General features: G+C 43.4%; 1 protein-coding gene and 1 pseudogene across 1 annotated transcript; both read left to right on the forward strand.

Moving 5' to 3' along the window:
• The first annotated feature begins 1,047 nt into the window (after positions 1 to 1,047).
• Positions 1,048 to 2,305, forward strand: LOC120651157 (annotated as a pseudogene).
• Positions 2,306 to 11,429: 9,124 nt separating this feature from the next.
• LOC120651158 (zinc finger CCCH domain-containing protein 62-like) lies at positions 11,430 to 15,951 on the forward strand. The gene is made up of 10 exons (XM_039928551.1): positions 11,430 to 11,806; positions 11,950 to 12,023; positions 12,651 to 12,765; positions 12,924 to 12,982; positions 13,269 to 13,320; positions 13,422 to 13,533; positions 13,652 to 13,750; positions 13,836 to 13,954; positions 14,075 to 14,179; positions 14,558 to 15,951. The coding sequence occupies exons 1-10, from the start codon at positions 11,529 to 11,531 to the stop codon at positions 15,660 to 15,662; spliced, it is 2,118 nt and encodes a 705-aa protein (XP_039784485.1). The 5' UTR covers positions 11,430 to 11,528; the 3' UTR covers positions 15,663 to 15,951.
• Positions 15,952 to 17,086: the final 1,135 nt, after the last annotated feature.

The following is a 17,086-nucleotide window of genomic DNA, read 5'->3' on the forward strand; positions in this document are numbered from 1 at the left end:
CTACTTCCTGGTGGACGAGCCGAACGACTACGTCGACTACATTCTGGTGGCCGAACGACTACGTCGACTACATCTTGGTGACCGTTCGCGGGACTGCACTGCGAACTTCTTCCTGCACCGATTTAGTTCGACTACTTCGACTGAGGCCAACCGAGTAGATGTCTACTCCAGTTGGTAACAGCGCAGCCAATGCCTCCGGCAACGGTCCCGCTTCAGGGTACTCCCTGAAACTTTGGTTATTTATATTGTTTATGCTTATCTGTGTGATAAGTATAAACATGTTCACATGTTTTATTTTACTCCTTAAAGTCATAGAAATATTGCTAGTTTATATATTTAATTTTGGAATTAAATTGTGCCCGAAATTGCCTAAATTTCTAACAAACTAATCGCAGAATCTTGGGACTAAACTGCGAGACAAATCTAATGAAGTATACTAATCTATAATTAGTGAATAGTTACTGTATCATTACTGTAGCAAATCATAAATTAATTAAAAATTTTAGATCCGTCAATTAGCACCTATCTGCCAAAAAAATTTATAAATAAATTTTATTTTATACTCTTAAATAGTAAAAAAAATTGATGTGACAGGGACTAAAAATAAGTCGCTGGAAACAAACATCACCTGACTTTCCCCGAAAGAATTGCTAGTCTCCGTGGATCTTTTCCTACCGCGGTGAGATCGTCTGCCGCCCCTTGATTTTCTGATCCAACGGTTCTGGACCCGGACTCCAGCAGGCAGGTTGCAGGCACGTGCGTGTGGACCAGTTCGACGTGGAGCACGACGTCTGTGGCTATGTGCGAACGCGGGCAGCCGACGACACATCCCAATTCCCACCTCACCGCCACGATCAGATCAGAGCCGTATAACCCGGCTGGTGGCTGGTGCGGTGGGGGCTCGTAGCAGCGCTCCCACCGCGCTCTCCCCCGCAACCGCAATTCCCACGTGTTCTCCGTGCGCGCCCACGACGACCCCCTCCGCCGCGCCGCTTCCTCGGATACATTTCCTTCCTCCCCACCGCAGCCGCACCTATAAAAACCAAGACCTCCCAGCGAACCCACCGGAGACAGACCCCTGCGAAGCCAAAACAAAACGAGTTCCGATTGATCGCATCATCCTTCTCCTCCGGCGACAAAGAGGAATTAGCTGCTGCCCTACAGACTCCGAGGCGCGCGGCGGCGGCGGCAGCAGCAGCAGGCAGTGGCGAAGCCACCTTGACTTTGCCTGGTGCACGTGCACCATGGTAAAAATCAAATCTATAATAGTTAATTCAATTTTTACCATGTAAATAATATATTTTTTTCTATGTAATGGACAGTGCACCAGGGTCATTTCAATGCTAGCTTCGCCCCTGGCAGCAGGCGATCATCGCCGGTGATGGCGGCGGCGGAAGAAGCGGTGACGGCACGCGCAAGCACTGGCGGCGGCCCCGCGGCTGCGACGACCAGCCGGTTCGCGGCAGCGTGCGGCGCGCTCAGCCAGTACGTGAGGGCGGCCGGGGAAGAGAGGGCGCGCGCCGGCGCGCGGCCCGCCGTGCCGATGGCGGTGCCGTTGCGGCCCCTCCCCCTCATGCCGGGCGCCGACGTGGAGGGTCCCTAGGCGGGGCCCGCGCCCGCGGCACAGATGACCATCGTGTACGGCGGGCGGGCGCTGGTGCTCGACGACGTCCCCGCGGACAGGGCGGCGGACCTGCTGCGCCTCGCGGCGGCGGCGGCGGCGGCGGTGCCTGGGAGGCTCTCCTCGGCCGCGGACCTGCTGCCGCCGGTGGCGAGGAAGGCGTCGCTGCAGCGGTTTATGGAGAAGCGCAAAGGGAGGGCCGCCGCGCGCGCCGAGCAGCCGTACCGTCGGCCCGGCGAGCGGCGCGACGATCTCACGCTCGCGCTGTGACTCTCTCTCTCTCTGCGCATTTTAGACAATGCTGAAGCTGAAGCTAGTAGACTATTTCTCTTAGAGTACGGCGATCATATTTATTCGTTAGATAGGAATAGGAATAGGAATAGGAATAGGAATAGGGTGTGTACATAATAGGGTCAGTTGGATCCATGCCACTCCAATTTCTTGAAATTAGATCTCATGTTGAAAATCATGCCATTGAGTGACATGATTTTCAACATGACACCCAATTTCACGGAGTTGTGGTGGCATGAATCGAATTTTCCCTACGTAATATACAGGGGATTGATTGTTCTTGTGTGGTGGTGAAGCAAACAGAGCAAGCAATGTAACGGAAGGATATGATTATTCAACACTGATAGAATTCAAGTACTTGAACTTGAGAAATTATTTCTCTTTTCAGACAGAGAAATGCGTTCTTTCCCAATTCAGGGAGCATTGAACAAGATTGATTTATCCTGACTTTCAAATTTGGGCATTTGAAAAAAAAAGTAAAATAAGTTCAAACTGTATATTGGCACTCACAAATTCCACCCGTTAGACGATCGGGAGCTTGTGTACCATGACGAGGGTATTGAATTTCAATAGTATGAAATGACATAAAAAGAAATGCGAAGACTGCTGGCAGGCACTTGTGTTAAAAAAAAGAAAAAAGTCTTTTTTTTGTCTTTCTAAATTTTGGGCTGAGCCCGCTTTTCCTCCCTGAACTTTGAAACTGGCCGACCAGCCTCCTCGGACTCCAGAAACCGGTCGCACGACCTCCTTGAGTGGGTTTGAGAGCGGTTTTACTATTTTTCTTTTATGTTTATTTTAACCGAATCTTTGAAGAATCATAGAAAATAAAAAAATCATAAAATAGAAAATCTAATTTTGTTGGACTCCACATGAGTAGATATATGTATTGAACATATTATATGATATATTTTAGTACATTTTTTTGCTATAGCTTTAGATATATATTTTTTTGTAATTAATTTATAGCTACAGTTTTTGTTGTCCAATTATGGTGAAATTTTTATAGCGGACTAATCATTATATGATTGAGCTGTAGTAAAAATTTTATAATTATTGAATAATATTTTACTGATATATAGATTTATCTATATAAACTAGATAAATCTATAGAAAAATCTAGACGAATATATAGATAAATCTATAACTCAGTCATACATAATCCAATAATCATAAAATTTTTTACCACACCTCAATGATTAGTCCACCATAATTTTTTTTAATAATCATAAAAATTTCACTATATAAATTAGATAAATCTATAGAAAGCAGTTGGCTGGGATCCAGAGGCGGAGGCGGAGGCGGAGGCGGGCAAGCCTGCGGGGGTGAGCTGCTGCCTGCTGGTGGGCTGTAAGTGGACCTTCTGCGATGCGCTCCTCACATTACCTGCGATTCGAGCAGCCCCCCGCAGCCCGCACGAACCTGCCTGAGGTTATTCGTTTGTCCATGGATGCTTACGGGACCAACTGCGATTGGATTATGTTTCTCTTTCAGTGCTATATATGCTCAATACACGCGCTCTATTTCTCTTGTAAGGCGCGCAATGCAACTTGAGATTTCAAGTTTATATTAATTGACCAATATTATTCTAAGAATTTGTAGATTCTGACATATATCTTTTAATGTGTATTTGAAAGCACTTTATATACTCTCCCCATCTCAAAATAAATATATTTCTAGAGTTCAAACTTTATCCCAAAATAAGTGCACATCTATGAATGGGACAACCTAGCTATAGTTGTCTTTTTGTACTTCTTACAAGCAATGGTCTCCGCACCTAAACTTTCGAAATGCTCTTATTTTAGGACCGAAGGAGTAATGTTGATCTTACAGTCAAGAACTAAATATATAGGCACCGGGAATCCGCATTGAGCCAAACCACGCTTTTATATATAGTATGAAATGTGAAGGGCTACGGGAAGCAGCAATGATTTACTCTTGGGAGCGTGTGCGCAGGGAATCTACCTCCGTACAGCAAGTAAGATCCTGTTGGGGACCGCATTCACGAGACTTGTTCGAAAAAATACAGAATAATAAACCCACCGAACGCCGCGCGCGTCATATGGGCGTATCTCGCCCACCCGCCCACCGTTTAAGCGGGATTTGAATTGCGCGGTCGGGAATCGCAGAAGCGGGCCGTGAGCCGCGTTGGCTTATCGTGGTCGGGTGTTTCTCACCCGCGGTCCCAAACAGGACCTAAATCACAGCTACAAACAACGGCGGAGCCAGGATCCAGAGCTAGGGGGGCTCTCCTTTCCTTCTTCCTCCTTCCTCCTCTCATTCCTTCTTCTTCCTCCTCAAAATTTTCTCCTTCCTTCTTCCTCCACAAAATTTGTAAGGGGGCTTGGGGGGGCTTCCATGGAAGGCAAGGTGGTAGGGGGGCTTGAGCACTCCCTGCACCCCCCTTGGCTCCGCCACTGGCTACAAACTAAAGATGATGCTCTTGTGATGCCAAGTATTATTGTGTGGCCTGGCGCTGTAATCCGTGGTTATGGCATGGATTCATCCTTGTGCCAGGATCGGGTGTTGTTTTCTATGGTTAAGCCACACTTTGCCCTCGCGCTGAGGTATGGTGTTGTTTTCATGGTGATGCCACAAATTATCCTTGTGCTGGTGTTTTTGGTCGAGACCCAGTCTAGCTAGGTGACTGCCTTGATTTTATCCCGATTTTACTAAATTAATCATGCGTGCGCCGCAGAGTTTTGCCTTATTTTTTTTAAAAAATAAGGTTGTTAATTTGTGGTTATGCCACGTCTTCTTAATGCAATTCAGGTGAAGATGATTTTCCACTCCGGTGATCATTCGGAAAAAATGAAGGGGGTATCTAATTTAAATATGCACACCGTGATGGTGTTTCCATTCCTGACCTCTCGTATTTCGCTCTATTCTAACAGACTCTACTCCGCATGCTCGTATTCTTTTCTATTCCAGTTTACCAACTTGTTTGGTATAGGTCGGGACGCCATGTTCCATCAATTGCGTTCAAGCCACGACCTTGGGCTGCATGTTCATACTCTGTGCAATTTTAATCATATGAATTGCATCTGGTTATATTTTTATTTCTTTTGCTACATTTCGTGTGAAATGACATTTGAATTGCAATTTGGTCTCTTACATATATATCGTATGCAGCGAACCATATTATATGTTGTGTTCCATTTTTCTGGTATTTGCGTTATTTTTATTCCAGTTTAGGTGCATAATAGAAAAAGCATGTATGAGATGTTTTTTATTAATAATATTGACGTTCTTATTTTCCATATATAATAGCAATGGTCGGTAATTCATAAAATAGACCCTCCATCCGTTTCAAATTGTAAGTCATTCCAACCTTTTTAAAGAGTCAAAACATTTTAAGTTTGACCAAATTTATACAATAAAGCACTAACATTTATGACATCAAATAAGTATCATTATATTTTTCATTAAAAATACTTTCATAGTATATTTATTTGATGCTATAAGTCTTTGTAATATTTTCTAGGATAAAGTCCATTTTTGGCCATCGAACTATTGCCCGAGTTTGGTTTTGGCCATCGAACTCCAAAACCGGGTATCCTTGACCACTCAATTCTGCAAACCGTTTACAAATGGCCATTTACCCCCTCTTAAGTGGTTTTGACCCTGGTTTTCACTACCACGCTGGATCTAGTAGCCATGTCAGCATGCTGACTAAGATGGGTCCCACACGTCAGGCTCCATTCCCCTTCTTCCCAATCCGCATGCCGCGCAGCTCCGGCCACCGCCGCCGCCGTCCCCTGTCTCTGTCGCGGGCCCAGCACCTCCGCCTCGCCTTGCCCCGCTCCTCCGCCGAGCCGCTGCGCCTGCACCACCCCAACCCCAGCCGCCGCGCCGGCTCTGCGGGGTCTAGCGGCCGCTCGGGCACCACGGCGCCCAACCCCGGCCACCAGGGTCAAAACCACTTAAGAGGGGGTAAATGGTCATTTGTAAACGGTTTTGCAGAGTTGAGTGGTCAAGGATACCCGGTTTTGGAGTTCGATGGCCAAAATCAAACTCGGGCAATAGTTCGATGGCCAAAAATAGACTTCTTCCTATTTTATATGATTTTGGTCAAATATAAAAATAATTTTTTACTCTCCAAGAAAGTTGGAATGGATTATAATTTTAAAAGGAGGGAGTATATTGGTATTTTTTATCAGTTTTGTCGTAACAACATTGTATTTTATCACTTTGATTACTGTACTCATTTTAATTTCTATATATTTGAGAAAGCGTGATGATGTTTTGTAGCCAACAGCCGTGCCCGTCCCCGTCAGCCCCTCTCTCTCCCCTCTGTCGTGTCGTGTAGTCTTGTCCCCGTCAACATGTTAGGCCCCGTGCGCAAGTGGCCCAGACCTCCTGCCAGGTAGAGGCCTCAGCTCGTCCTCGATGGCGATGCCCTTAACAACCACAAGGCGCCGAATCCCCACAACCACTTCTTCGAGCGGCCGGGGCCCTATGACCATGGCGCCCCCCGGTCCTTACTCCGACGAGCAGACCGAGTGCACGCGCTCGTGCTCGCACTCTCAAGGCAGAGTTCGGGCGAACCCGCCCGGCGTCGAGGGTACCGTGGCCGGGGCCTTCCGTCGGAGGAGAAGGAGATCCGCCGCACCCCGAAGGAGTAGGCGCGTCCGAGAAGGTTTGCTTTGCGGCATCCCCATCAACTGCGGTGGCTACGACTCTTCAAGGCGGCGTGGGCACTTGTCCAGCAAGAACAGCTGTGCGCACAAGCGGCGGCGCGCCAGGGAGGAGAAGTGGAGGCGCAGAGCGTTCATGGGCCACCAGCGCCCAAGAAGACAGCTTCTACACTTGGCGCGGCGACCGAGGCACCAGCCTCGACCTCTTCTTAGCTGTCGACGACTCCTGCTTGAAACCACAGCGGCGACATCACCCAAGAAGCAGCCATCCCACAGACTTGTTGGTCCACCGTGCCTTCCACAGTGGCGAGGTTCGTGAGCAGGTGCGTCTAAGCTGGCGCGCTTGCGGCGCAGCCTCCAGCGTGGGCCGACGGACACGGGGGTTTCTTGGACCTGACGAGTCCCTCCAATTAGGTGCAGCTTCGATATCAGCGACAAAAGGGAGCACGCCGCCGCACCAGTCCACACCAGCGCCGCGCTATGGAGGAGGACCCGGCTCTGAGCGCTCGAAGGGTGGAGGTGGAGCTCCTCCTCCCCCATTCTCTCCCTCTGCATCTCTGCCCGCCTCCAAACTCATGCCAAAAGGCTCGACACTGGGCTCCAGGGGCACAACATCATTCCAATACATCCGTGGAGCCTGGCCATCAAAATTGAACAAGACTGGTGCACAACACACCTTCTAAACAGAACTAGCATTACTGTTTCAAATTGTGCAACCATGATAAATAGTCTTCAGAAAACATAAAAAAATCTTTCTCTGTGCTAGTTAACATTGCAGCATTGACCAAAAAGTCATCATGCAATTGATCTGTCCCTCATGATATATGGTAAGTGATAAAATTCCTAATATCTATATTAGTTATATACAGACATTTCATGATGATGATCCCACTTGATTATGGTAGCTCATTTCTTAATTTCAAATTTTTGCATTTCAGGATTTTTTTCTTTTTGAATTGAGATTAAAATTTCAAGAAGTGATGTTGTATGGGAGAGGTTGCAACAACAGATAACTTATAGCTATTTGGATGGGTTGTGCTCAATGTTCAAAATGACTGGCTATAACCACTACTATAGCCCGCTATAGCATTTGGGAGAGGAGAATGCTAGGATATCCATCTTTTATTTCTAAAGACTAAATCCTCTAATAGCCCGCTATAGCCGTTAAATTAAGAGTTATTTAGCTTGTTAAATCATATAATTGGTTTTTGTTTATTGTTACTTTAGTATTTGTTAAGAAATTGGTGCCTCTAACTTGACACCGGCTGCCGAGAAATGGCACCAAAATAGTGTGATACACTTCTTCCGCGGACCTTATACCCACACTATATATCAAGAAGATCTTCACCTAAACACTAATATGGGAGACCAACTTTATTTAGGACTCAAATCTTTATTCACCATAACTTAGTACAACGCAATACTCTTACACAGTTTATGTGAACACCCTACTATAACACTATTACTCTACATGACAATCTTATCATGTTCTACTTGAGACCTCATATGCTATAGTATGGCAAGAGAGGAGGGGAGCACCCCTATTAATAGGACTTCATCGCTCATATTGGTTTTTTATGTGTCCATCTTCTACACACTTTCTATAAAATATCTAACTCTAAAATTTTCTCATGCTTATCTAACTATACAAATATCTAGTTTCTAAAGTATTCAATATTTTACCATAAAGCATGATAGCTATGGTTCCTACATACTCTCTAATCTTCTAGAAGCTAATCACAAGTATACATTGCTATTTTCAATAGTATTGAACTCCAACATTTACAAAACTTAGTATTTCATCAATAATGAGGGAATCAAACTCTAGACGTACAAAACTTCAGTACATGATGTAATAAACTTTCTAACCTGTATCTGTTTGATTTGATATTCTGAACATATAAATTTTGAACTTAATTACTCAATTTGCAAAACCACTAAACAAGATTAGCGGGAGCTATATCCGGCTATAGCCTTCTCTTAGCCTCTCAAAAACTTAATCACTAAACAATAAACGTCTTAGCCTGCTATTTTTAACATTGGTTGTGCTAGAGTCCCATTTCTGAAGGTGAATATGATGAGAGCATTAACTAGCTTTATTTTTGCTGGTCCTCAAGTGTGAAAAGGGTGATCGGTCTTAGATTCAAACCGCTAGAAAGACCACATAGCAAATTTGTTGCCCGAAATAACATTCGACTAGCAGAGATGCCTTATTATTGAAGGAAGCAGTCCATCCAACGTCGACTCTGAAGTGCATGCAATTCAAAGATTTCAAAATTTAGTGGTGCCCAAGCATCCCAAAGGATGTTGTTGCTGGATTATTTAAGTATCTCTACTAAAAAATGTCACCTAGGTGTGGTTGCTAGCAATTGAGTCGCTCTTGAAAATCCATTTGTAGAGGCGGGTCACCCCCACACCCGCCCCTACAAATAGACACCACTGTTAGGTGCGGATGGGGTGGAGGGGGGGGGGGGGGTTGAGCTGCCCCTAAAAATGAACTGTGCAGGGGCGGTTCACCCCTCCACCCGGGTGGCTGACGGGGCGAGCGGCTTTGGAAAATGACATTTTTAGGGGTGATTCACCCCCTACCCATCTCTAAAAATCTCTATAAAAATTGGGAAATTGGGCATCTTCTTCCTCCTCCCGACCCCCATTGTTTGCTCGGGTGAGGAGGTCCCCCAAGATCTGAAAAAAAGGGGGCAGGTTTTAAATTTGATTTTCTTCGAGTTGGGGGCTCTAGGAGGTAAGTTGACGCTAATTCTTTGTCATTTGTAAACTCTTTTATTAGATTTATGGCTTAAATGAAGCTCTCTTTGCCTCTAACTAGTTCTAGATCTCCATGGTGTGGATTAGCCATTGAGACACCATTTACCTCAAACTTTTGGATGAAATTATGATATTTTAGTAGAAGAACAAGATTATGTAATCATTTGGACTAAATCTATAGGTTTTAGCCTGATTCTTCAGTAAATAATGCCCTAGATCTATGGACGAGAGAGAAGAAGATTTTTTATTTTTTTTCAAAGATGCACGTTAGAATTTTTTTCAAGTGGTAAAATAATATGTTGAGTTTAGAAGTATATATTTATATCAATTTAGGGCTCCATTTCTTTCAAGAAAAAATTTAAATTATTTTTTTCTCATATGTAGTAATAATATCGCTAAAATAAATTATTTAAATAGAAAATATTGCGAATTGAGCTTATCTCAGCCAGTGAGGCTTCTTTTTAACAGAACCTTCATGCGGGTTTCAGTTATCAACTCGACAGGAGTGGTCGTATTTTTTTTTCTAGATTTACCTTAGAATTTAACTTGCACCATTAATTCTTTTTTAATTACTAGACTGGAAATTGTAGTTTCTCGCAGAACGAGTGAATTCAAGGGTGAAATCTAGTTGAGACGGGCCATTTTGCTCCGCATTCAGAATTGAAAGTTGCATTATGAGGCTATATATATATATACTTGCGGTAAATAGCCAAAGAGGAGCATACCGGGTCATTTTGCTCTGGATTCATCGCTCTATGCAGCAACTCCTATTAAAGTGGCATCTTTGTTATTTATAGATACTACCTCCGGTTTTTAATATATATGCAATCAATAACTTTTGTGTCTTGTTTAACTTTTCATCTTTTCAATACATATTTATGCTCACAGAAAATCTACAAGTAAACTCTAAAGTATATTTGATAATAGATTTAGTGATACTTATTTTATTTTACTTAAATAATTAAGTAAGTATATATTATTGTCCAAAGTTTGAGAAAGAAAATAATTGTGACATATATTTAGTAACAGTTACAGTAACATATTTAGTACTCCCTCCACCCCGTTTAGATTTTTACTATTTTATTTCAAACAGAAAATATTATTGATTTTTCCAAGATTTTTCCCACTAAATCTTGGGAAAAATATTGTGTAAATTTTTCCTATTTTTCCCAAGTTTAGTGGCCCTTTCCCAAGTTTTGATTGTTGGTGTTTGAATATATACTAGTATGGTTTTTGTCGTTCATTGTACTTATAACTTTTTTATTAGAATATTCCTTAACGTAACTATATTATAGCACATAGTGAGTAGATTAGAAAAATCCTAGAGTTAATCAACCCCAGTTCAATATTGATGATTTAAACTTCGTCTCAAATTTATCACGTTTTTTCGTTTTTCCAACTGAAATTTATCAGGGTTTGGTTGTTTTCCGTTGGTACTCGGAGCTTCCGAGCCCGGACCGAGGCATCAGCCTAGCTCAGCTGCACCTGCCGGACAGCCCGAATGGTTCTTCCGGCCGTCTATTAAACCCGCGAGCGATGAGCAGGGTTAACTGAACCGACCGGTCCGGTCAAATCGCCGCCCTCCGGTAGCGGTTTACCGGACCGGTTTGACCGGTAACGGGTGGAAACCGGTTGAATTCAAATCCAAATTCAAATAAATTCAAAAAATCACGTGCAACCGGTTCCGACCGGTTTACCGGCCGGTTTGACCGGTTTGAATTCAAATTCAAATTCAATAGCTCCCGTGCAACCGGTTTACCGGCCGGTTTTACCGGTTTACCGACCGGTTTGACCGGTTTGACTGGTGGGCTTTAATGGGCCGGCCCATTTTTTTCTTTTTTCTTTTTTAATTTAACTTTAAATCCCCGCAAACTATACTAAATGAACGAATTTTTGAGAAAATTTGACACTATTAGATTCATTGCACCTTGAAGTATTTTTAGGAATTTTTTTAGAAATTTTTCATTTTTTAAATTTAAATTTAAATTTTAAATTTTGGCCGGTTGGGTACCGGACCAAACCGGAACCGGGCCGGATCGGTTTGACCGGTAACCGGTCAAACCGGACCGGTTCCCACCGGTTTGGTGAACCTCGGCGATGAGCCCAAAAATATCAAACACTTTTCAAACCAAAAAACTCGAAAAAGGGGGAAACCCTTCCTCCCCGTCCATCCATCCACTCCCCTCTCCTCCCCAACGGTCGACCCGTTAACCCCCATGGCCGCCGCCGCTGCCGCCGCCGATCACCTCCCCCGGTCGCTAGAAGATCGGCGCGAGGTGGATGAAGGCTCGGATGAATCGGAGGAGGAAGAGGATGTGGAGAGCGACGACGAGGGCTCGGAGGTCTCGAGCCTCTCCGACTTCCGCGAACCCGACGCGGGCTCCGACGAGGACCCCACCTTCGACCCGGCCGCCGACGGGGACCTCGAGGTGGAGGCCGTGCTGCGGGCCAGGATGAGCCGGATGTCCATCTCGGCCTCGGCGCGCAGGGGCAGGTTAGGCAGCGGGGTTGGTCTCCGGTTCGTCCTTCTCTGATTGGGAAGTAAACCTGTCCAATTCGAGGCGATCGTATTGGATCAGAGTAGGGATCTCGGTCTGCGATATTGTGGGTTCATGTGAGAAGAATTTCGCGATTCAGGAAAGGGCCAGCAGTGCCGAAGATGGGAAAGGTGGAGATTGACCTTCTGGCCATGGTGGACCAGCTCAAGCAGGGTGAGTTTTCGATTCTTGTTTCTTTCTGGTAATGCTGGTGGAACTGATTCAGAAATGGAACTGCTATGTATTATGCCTGCAAGTGTAAATTTGAGGGAAATGATATGAGAACCTACCGCCAACTTGGCTAATAGAAAAGGAAAATCATGTTTCCTTTTGTTTTGTAACAGCATATGAAACACAATATCCTCTGCACAATTTCATTCATGTCAATACCAAGGTGCAGGGAATGAACTTCATTATGCATTTATCTGCTTGGGCACAAAAGTTTAGAAACGGGCATGTGAATTTTGATTGATATACAATGAACTTCACTATGCATTTATCTGCTCGGGCACAAAAGTTTAGAAACTGGCATGGAAATTTTGGTTGATATACAATTTCCCGAAAAATAACATTATAATTTTGTATTCATCATGCTGTAGCTGTTTTACAAGGGGATTGAGCTTCAGTTATTCCTTTTGTTGTCATTTGTCAATGTAAGTACAAGCAGAGAGGTTGTGAAGTCATTTGGTGGAAACATGTTTAGTAAATGTGTGTATGCCTACAGTTCCATGGATCAAAAGTGCAAAAGTTCCTTTTTATTTGCAATGTAGTTGCTCATAAGAGCATTGTTGCAATGTACAGATGGTCAGCTGGAGAAACTGAAGGTTTACGAATGTAAAGCATATTTGCGGATGCACAAGTTAAGATTGACAGGCAAGAAGGAATTACTCCTAAATCGAATCAGAGAGCATATAGAGTATGAACTACAACCTCATCGTCATATCCTTTTTTTAAGACTTTAGTATTGAACTTCTGGTGTTGACAATCCATAACACAAGCAGACTATTGACTTTTTTAAATCATATCTGATGCCCTTGATGTACTCACACTTTGTTGTGCTTCCCATACATTCAGGGTGAAAAATGATGGTGAGAAGAAGTACCCAGTGTCAAGCTTTGTTCATAACTGTAAAGGTGAAATAAACTATTTCTAATGTAGAATTAAATACATTGCAACATGGATGAGAAATTGAGAAGAAAGTTTAAACAGATTTGTTGACTTTATTTAGATGTTCGCACAGACTTCAAGTGCTTATAGAAAATGAACCTCATAGCTTTGAAGTGGTCCACACATCTACATGATCTTAATTTAGGACTTTTCTATAATGAAAAAACATATAATAATTTGGTATTTTTTTTGCATTCCTGTGCCGTTTATGTGCAAATTTTGTCTCCCTTATATAGCACATAATTCATGTAGGTGATGCGTGCAAAGGTGATGTTGTGATGTTTGAGCAAAACATTTACAGAAGGTAATTATCAAGCATAAACTCTTGTGGTATTTATCAAGAATCGTGAATCCTCAATCATTAAATTTATTTTCATTTTTTATTTCTATTGAGTATTGATGTAGGAAAAAGGGAGCTCCTCGTGAAGTCAAGGGCCGCCTATGTGGTCAAAGGACCAATGCCGGTAGAATAATAAAAGAAAGCTATGGCACTGCAAAGCAACAGCATACATTCACTGTTAGTCCTTGGTTCTTCTATGAGCATGCATCCTTCCTTTGGTTACAGTATAGCTAGAAGCCTAGCACAATGATCTTTGTAGTCCACTTTATGTGCTAAAAATTTATATGTAATGTAGATTGAGATTTTATGGAGTAAAGGATACAAGCCGTGGCCACCCCTTCATCCGCTCCTCATCAAGGGCAGAAATCTTTACAAGGATAAGACCATGAGACAGGTGCATTCTCTAGCAAGGTTCAATGCATATGAAAAGAAACCTTATTATTGATTAAGCTGCACTGATATATTTTTTTCATCCACAGCCATGGCCTGATGAAGAGGAAAGAAACAGGGTCATACAAGAAAAACATGAAAGAGGGGACTTGGCACGCAAGTCAAGAGCAGCCAGGATTCATGAGAAAGAGAATAAAAAGCTGCTGAGGTTAAATAAGCAAGCTCAAATAGTGTGATGGTGTATATTTTGACATGATATTGCGCTGATAGCCATGATTGGAGATCGTGATCAGTAGTAATGTTTAAGAAAGGTGCTAATACATTTCAGGAACAGGATCAAGGACAATAAGATCAAAGAACTGCAGAACATGAACCAAAAACCACCTCAAGAGCCACAGCAAAATGTCAAATCCACAAATATTCTTCAGCAAAGGTATGTCAACAGGTTCATAATGTTGCAATTGCTATGATGCCCTCCAATTGCATGAAAAGGGTTATCTTGCGTCACTGCTTAGCATATTTACACTAAGCTGCACTGCCGAAATATGTGCTGTCCATCTGCATCTAATATATGGTAGATAATTAGTAAAAGAACATACTGTTTTTTAATGCTATCATCCTCCTGTTACTAGGCTGACCTTGCTTTTCCATTGCTTGGCATATTTACATTAAGAAAGGTACAATGTACAGTCTATTTGCATATAATACATGGTAAATTCTTACTAAAAATAAAATGGCATCTAACTATCTTTTAGAAAGTTCTTGGGCATTTACTTCAATTGTGCCTATATAATTTTGTTTCATCTGTTAGGGTTGGTGAGAGGAACGGCCCTTCACCCCAAAACGGTGAACCAGGGAATACAAAGCAGCAACATATATCTTCAAAGGCTACTACTTCACACCACAATGAAGTGTTTCCACAGAAGGGTGCAACAGGATCTTTTAAGCAAGAGTTCAACGGTTATCAGATCTCTTCCAATAAAAATGGAGGACCGCAGCCAAAAATGCTTTCAGATCCCACTCGTACTCAGCAAATGTTCAAGGACCACCATTGCGGTTATCAACAAAGAAATGAAGTTCTGCCTCAGAAGGTTCCGATGGGAACTTCCAGGAAAGCATTTGTAAATCATCAGGCCCCTTCCCAACACAATGGTGGATCAGGGAACACCAATCATCATCAAATATCTTCAAAGCCCACTCCTTCAATGTTGAAGTACCTGCAGCTGCCCCCCAAACATCAAAACCACAATGAAGCGGATGATTCCAGAGAACAATTGTTTGATCATCAGCATAACGCTTACAATTCCACAGAATATGATGACTCTCCATTCGAGCCTCAAGGGAAGTTCACTCAGCATTCAGGTGCGTACCAGCATGGCTCCAATTTTCATCAAAATGCCCGAGGTGGTCACCAAGCACATCAACCCCAAAGACCAAGAAATCAAAATCAGAATAACGCTTACTATACCCCAAAATATGACTCCTCATTCCAAACTCGAGGGAAGTTAACTCAGCATGCAAATGCGTACCAGTGTGGCTCCGGTTCTCGTCAATATGCCCAAGTTAATCACCAAGTGCATCAACCTTTGAGAACAAGAAATAAGGATTTCAATTCAAGCGACCAATCTTATGGCCAGGATTACCACCATCAAGGATACTATGATTACAGGGGAATTACTCATGGCCAGTATCATCCTCAACAGAGCCGGAATCAAAATTACTATGGCCGCAGGCCCATGACTCAAGACCAGCATGGAACCCACCAAAACCATCATCAGAATTACAATGGCCACAGGAAAATGAACCAACCTCAGCAGTTTCTGGAACAGCAACCACAACCGCGGCTATGCCGCTACTACTGTCAAGACAGATGGTGTCCCTATGGTGAAGGCTGCTGGTTTTCCCATGACATCTGAGTGTTAATGTAGAAGGCAATATGTTGTGCTGCGGTGATGTGACCTCAGCTGAGTTGAAGTTTTTGAAGTAACAGGGGAAGCACTAACTTTTTTGTGCGAGTAATGTGGGAATTTTGAATTGAGGTGCTGTGTGAAACTTAAGGCACATGGGTCTACGTCACGCGCTTGTATTAGCTGTTCAGCTAAATTTTGCATAACCTTACCTTACCTATTGCAGTCATAACTATCAACTCCATTTGTTGATAATTGGCTAATGAATATCATGTCATTGTGATATGATTTATGGAAACTCCATAGAGATTTCACATGAAAATAGATCATATTACATAGGAATTGGGATAATGCTCTGATTTTCTGAGGACCCAAATCTAAGTTAATAATCTATTCGTTCGTGTGATTACGGTTTTGCAATTACGGAAAGTTCAGTGATGTTACCTGTAGTAGCTGATTGTAGTGGACAATTCAGTATTCCTGTTCCTTGCTACTATGAACTATGATAGAAATCATGGCAACTGCCAAACAAATGTGGAAAAATCTGAGTTGCCACCTAGACCTTTTGCTTCCCAAATAGAAGCTTACAAGTGATGTTTTGGACATTGACACCGTCTCCAAAACATAATTTTGGCAAATGCTTTTCAAGTATTGCAAAATAGAACAAAAATATACTTTTATAAAACTATAATTCGAGACAAATCTACTAGTACAATTTCTAAACATCCAAACTCAGCATGCAATTTCTAGAGCTAGCACGAATGAATTGTATGGGCCCGAGCCCAGCCGCCCCAAAGGGTGAAAAAAGCCCAACCGCCCCAAAGGGAAAAAAAAAAGCCCAACCGCTCAATCAGAGTCCCCCCATCCAACAGTTTGATTTTTTCCTTTTCCCTTTCTCATCATACAGGAGAATTCCCTTTCCAACTTTCAACTTATAGAAAAAAGTGCTCCAGTAGCTAGATTTTTCTCTTTCCCCTTTCCCCCTCTTGTAACATAGGGTCAATTTGTCATTGTCACATCTTCCTCACTTCCAACCCCTCCCCTCCTCTCCTGTCACGTTATAGAGACGTAGACTAGCATTGCCATGCTTGATATTTCGCACAGATCGAGCATACATAACAGTGGGAAAAAAAAACACGTACTCGTCTTGCTGCAAAAATAACGATACTAGCTAGCTCATTTTTACCAACGAGTGTGCTTACCCACCGGTACCACAGGCGTGGCACTGCACGTGGCATGGATCGATGGATGACCCTGGTGCAGTACGTACGCGGGCGCACCGGCACGCAGCGCAAACCTACCCCCACACGAGCCCCCAAGGCCACCGCACGCACGGGCCTCCCCTTGTTTCACCGCACCGCACGCACGAGGCGACGGCGGGAGGCCGTCGGGACAGGAAAGGGAGATCCCTTTTCTCCCTTTTCTATTGGGAA

The sequence above is a fragment of the Panicum virgatum genome, chromosome 9K, assembly GCF_016808335.1.
Source record: "Panicum virgatum strain AP13 chromosome 9K, P.virgatum_v5, whole genome shotgun sequence".
Taxonomy (NCBI): Eukaryota; Viridiplantae; Streptophyta; class Magnoliopsida; order Poales; family Poaceae; genus Panicum; species Panicum virgatum.

Excerpts from the sequence above, each read along its gene's own strand:
- LOC120651158 (XM_039928551.1), top strand. The coding sequence starts at position 11,529 with ATGGCCGCCGCCGCTGCCGCCGCCGATCACCTCCCCCGGTCGCTAGAA. Across the intron at positions 12,024-12,650 it reads GGTGGACCAGCTCAAGCAGG|ATGGTCAGCTGGAGAAACTG; the intron begins GTGAGTTTTCGA and ends TGCAATGTACAG. Across the intron at positions 13,534-13,651 it reads AGCAACAGCATACATTCACT|ATTGAGATTTTATGGAGTAA; the intron begins GTTAGTCCTTGG and ends TATGTAATGTAG.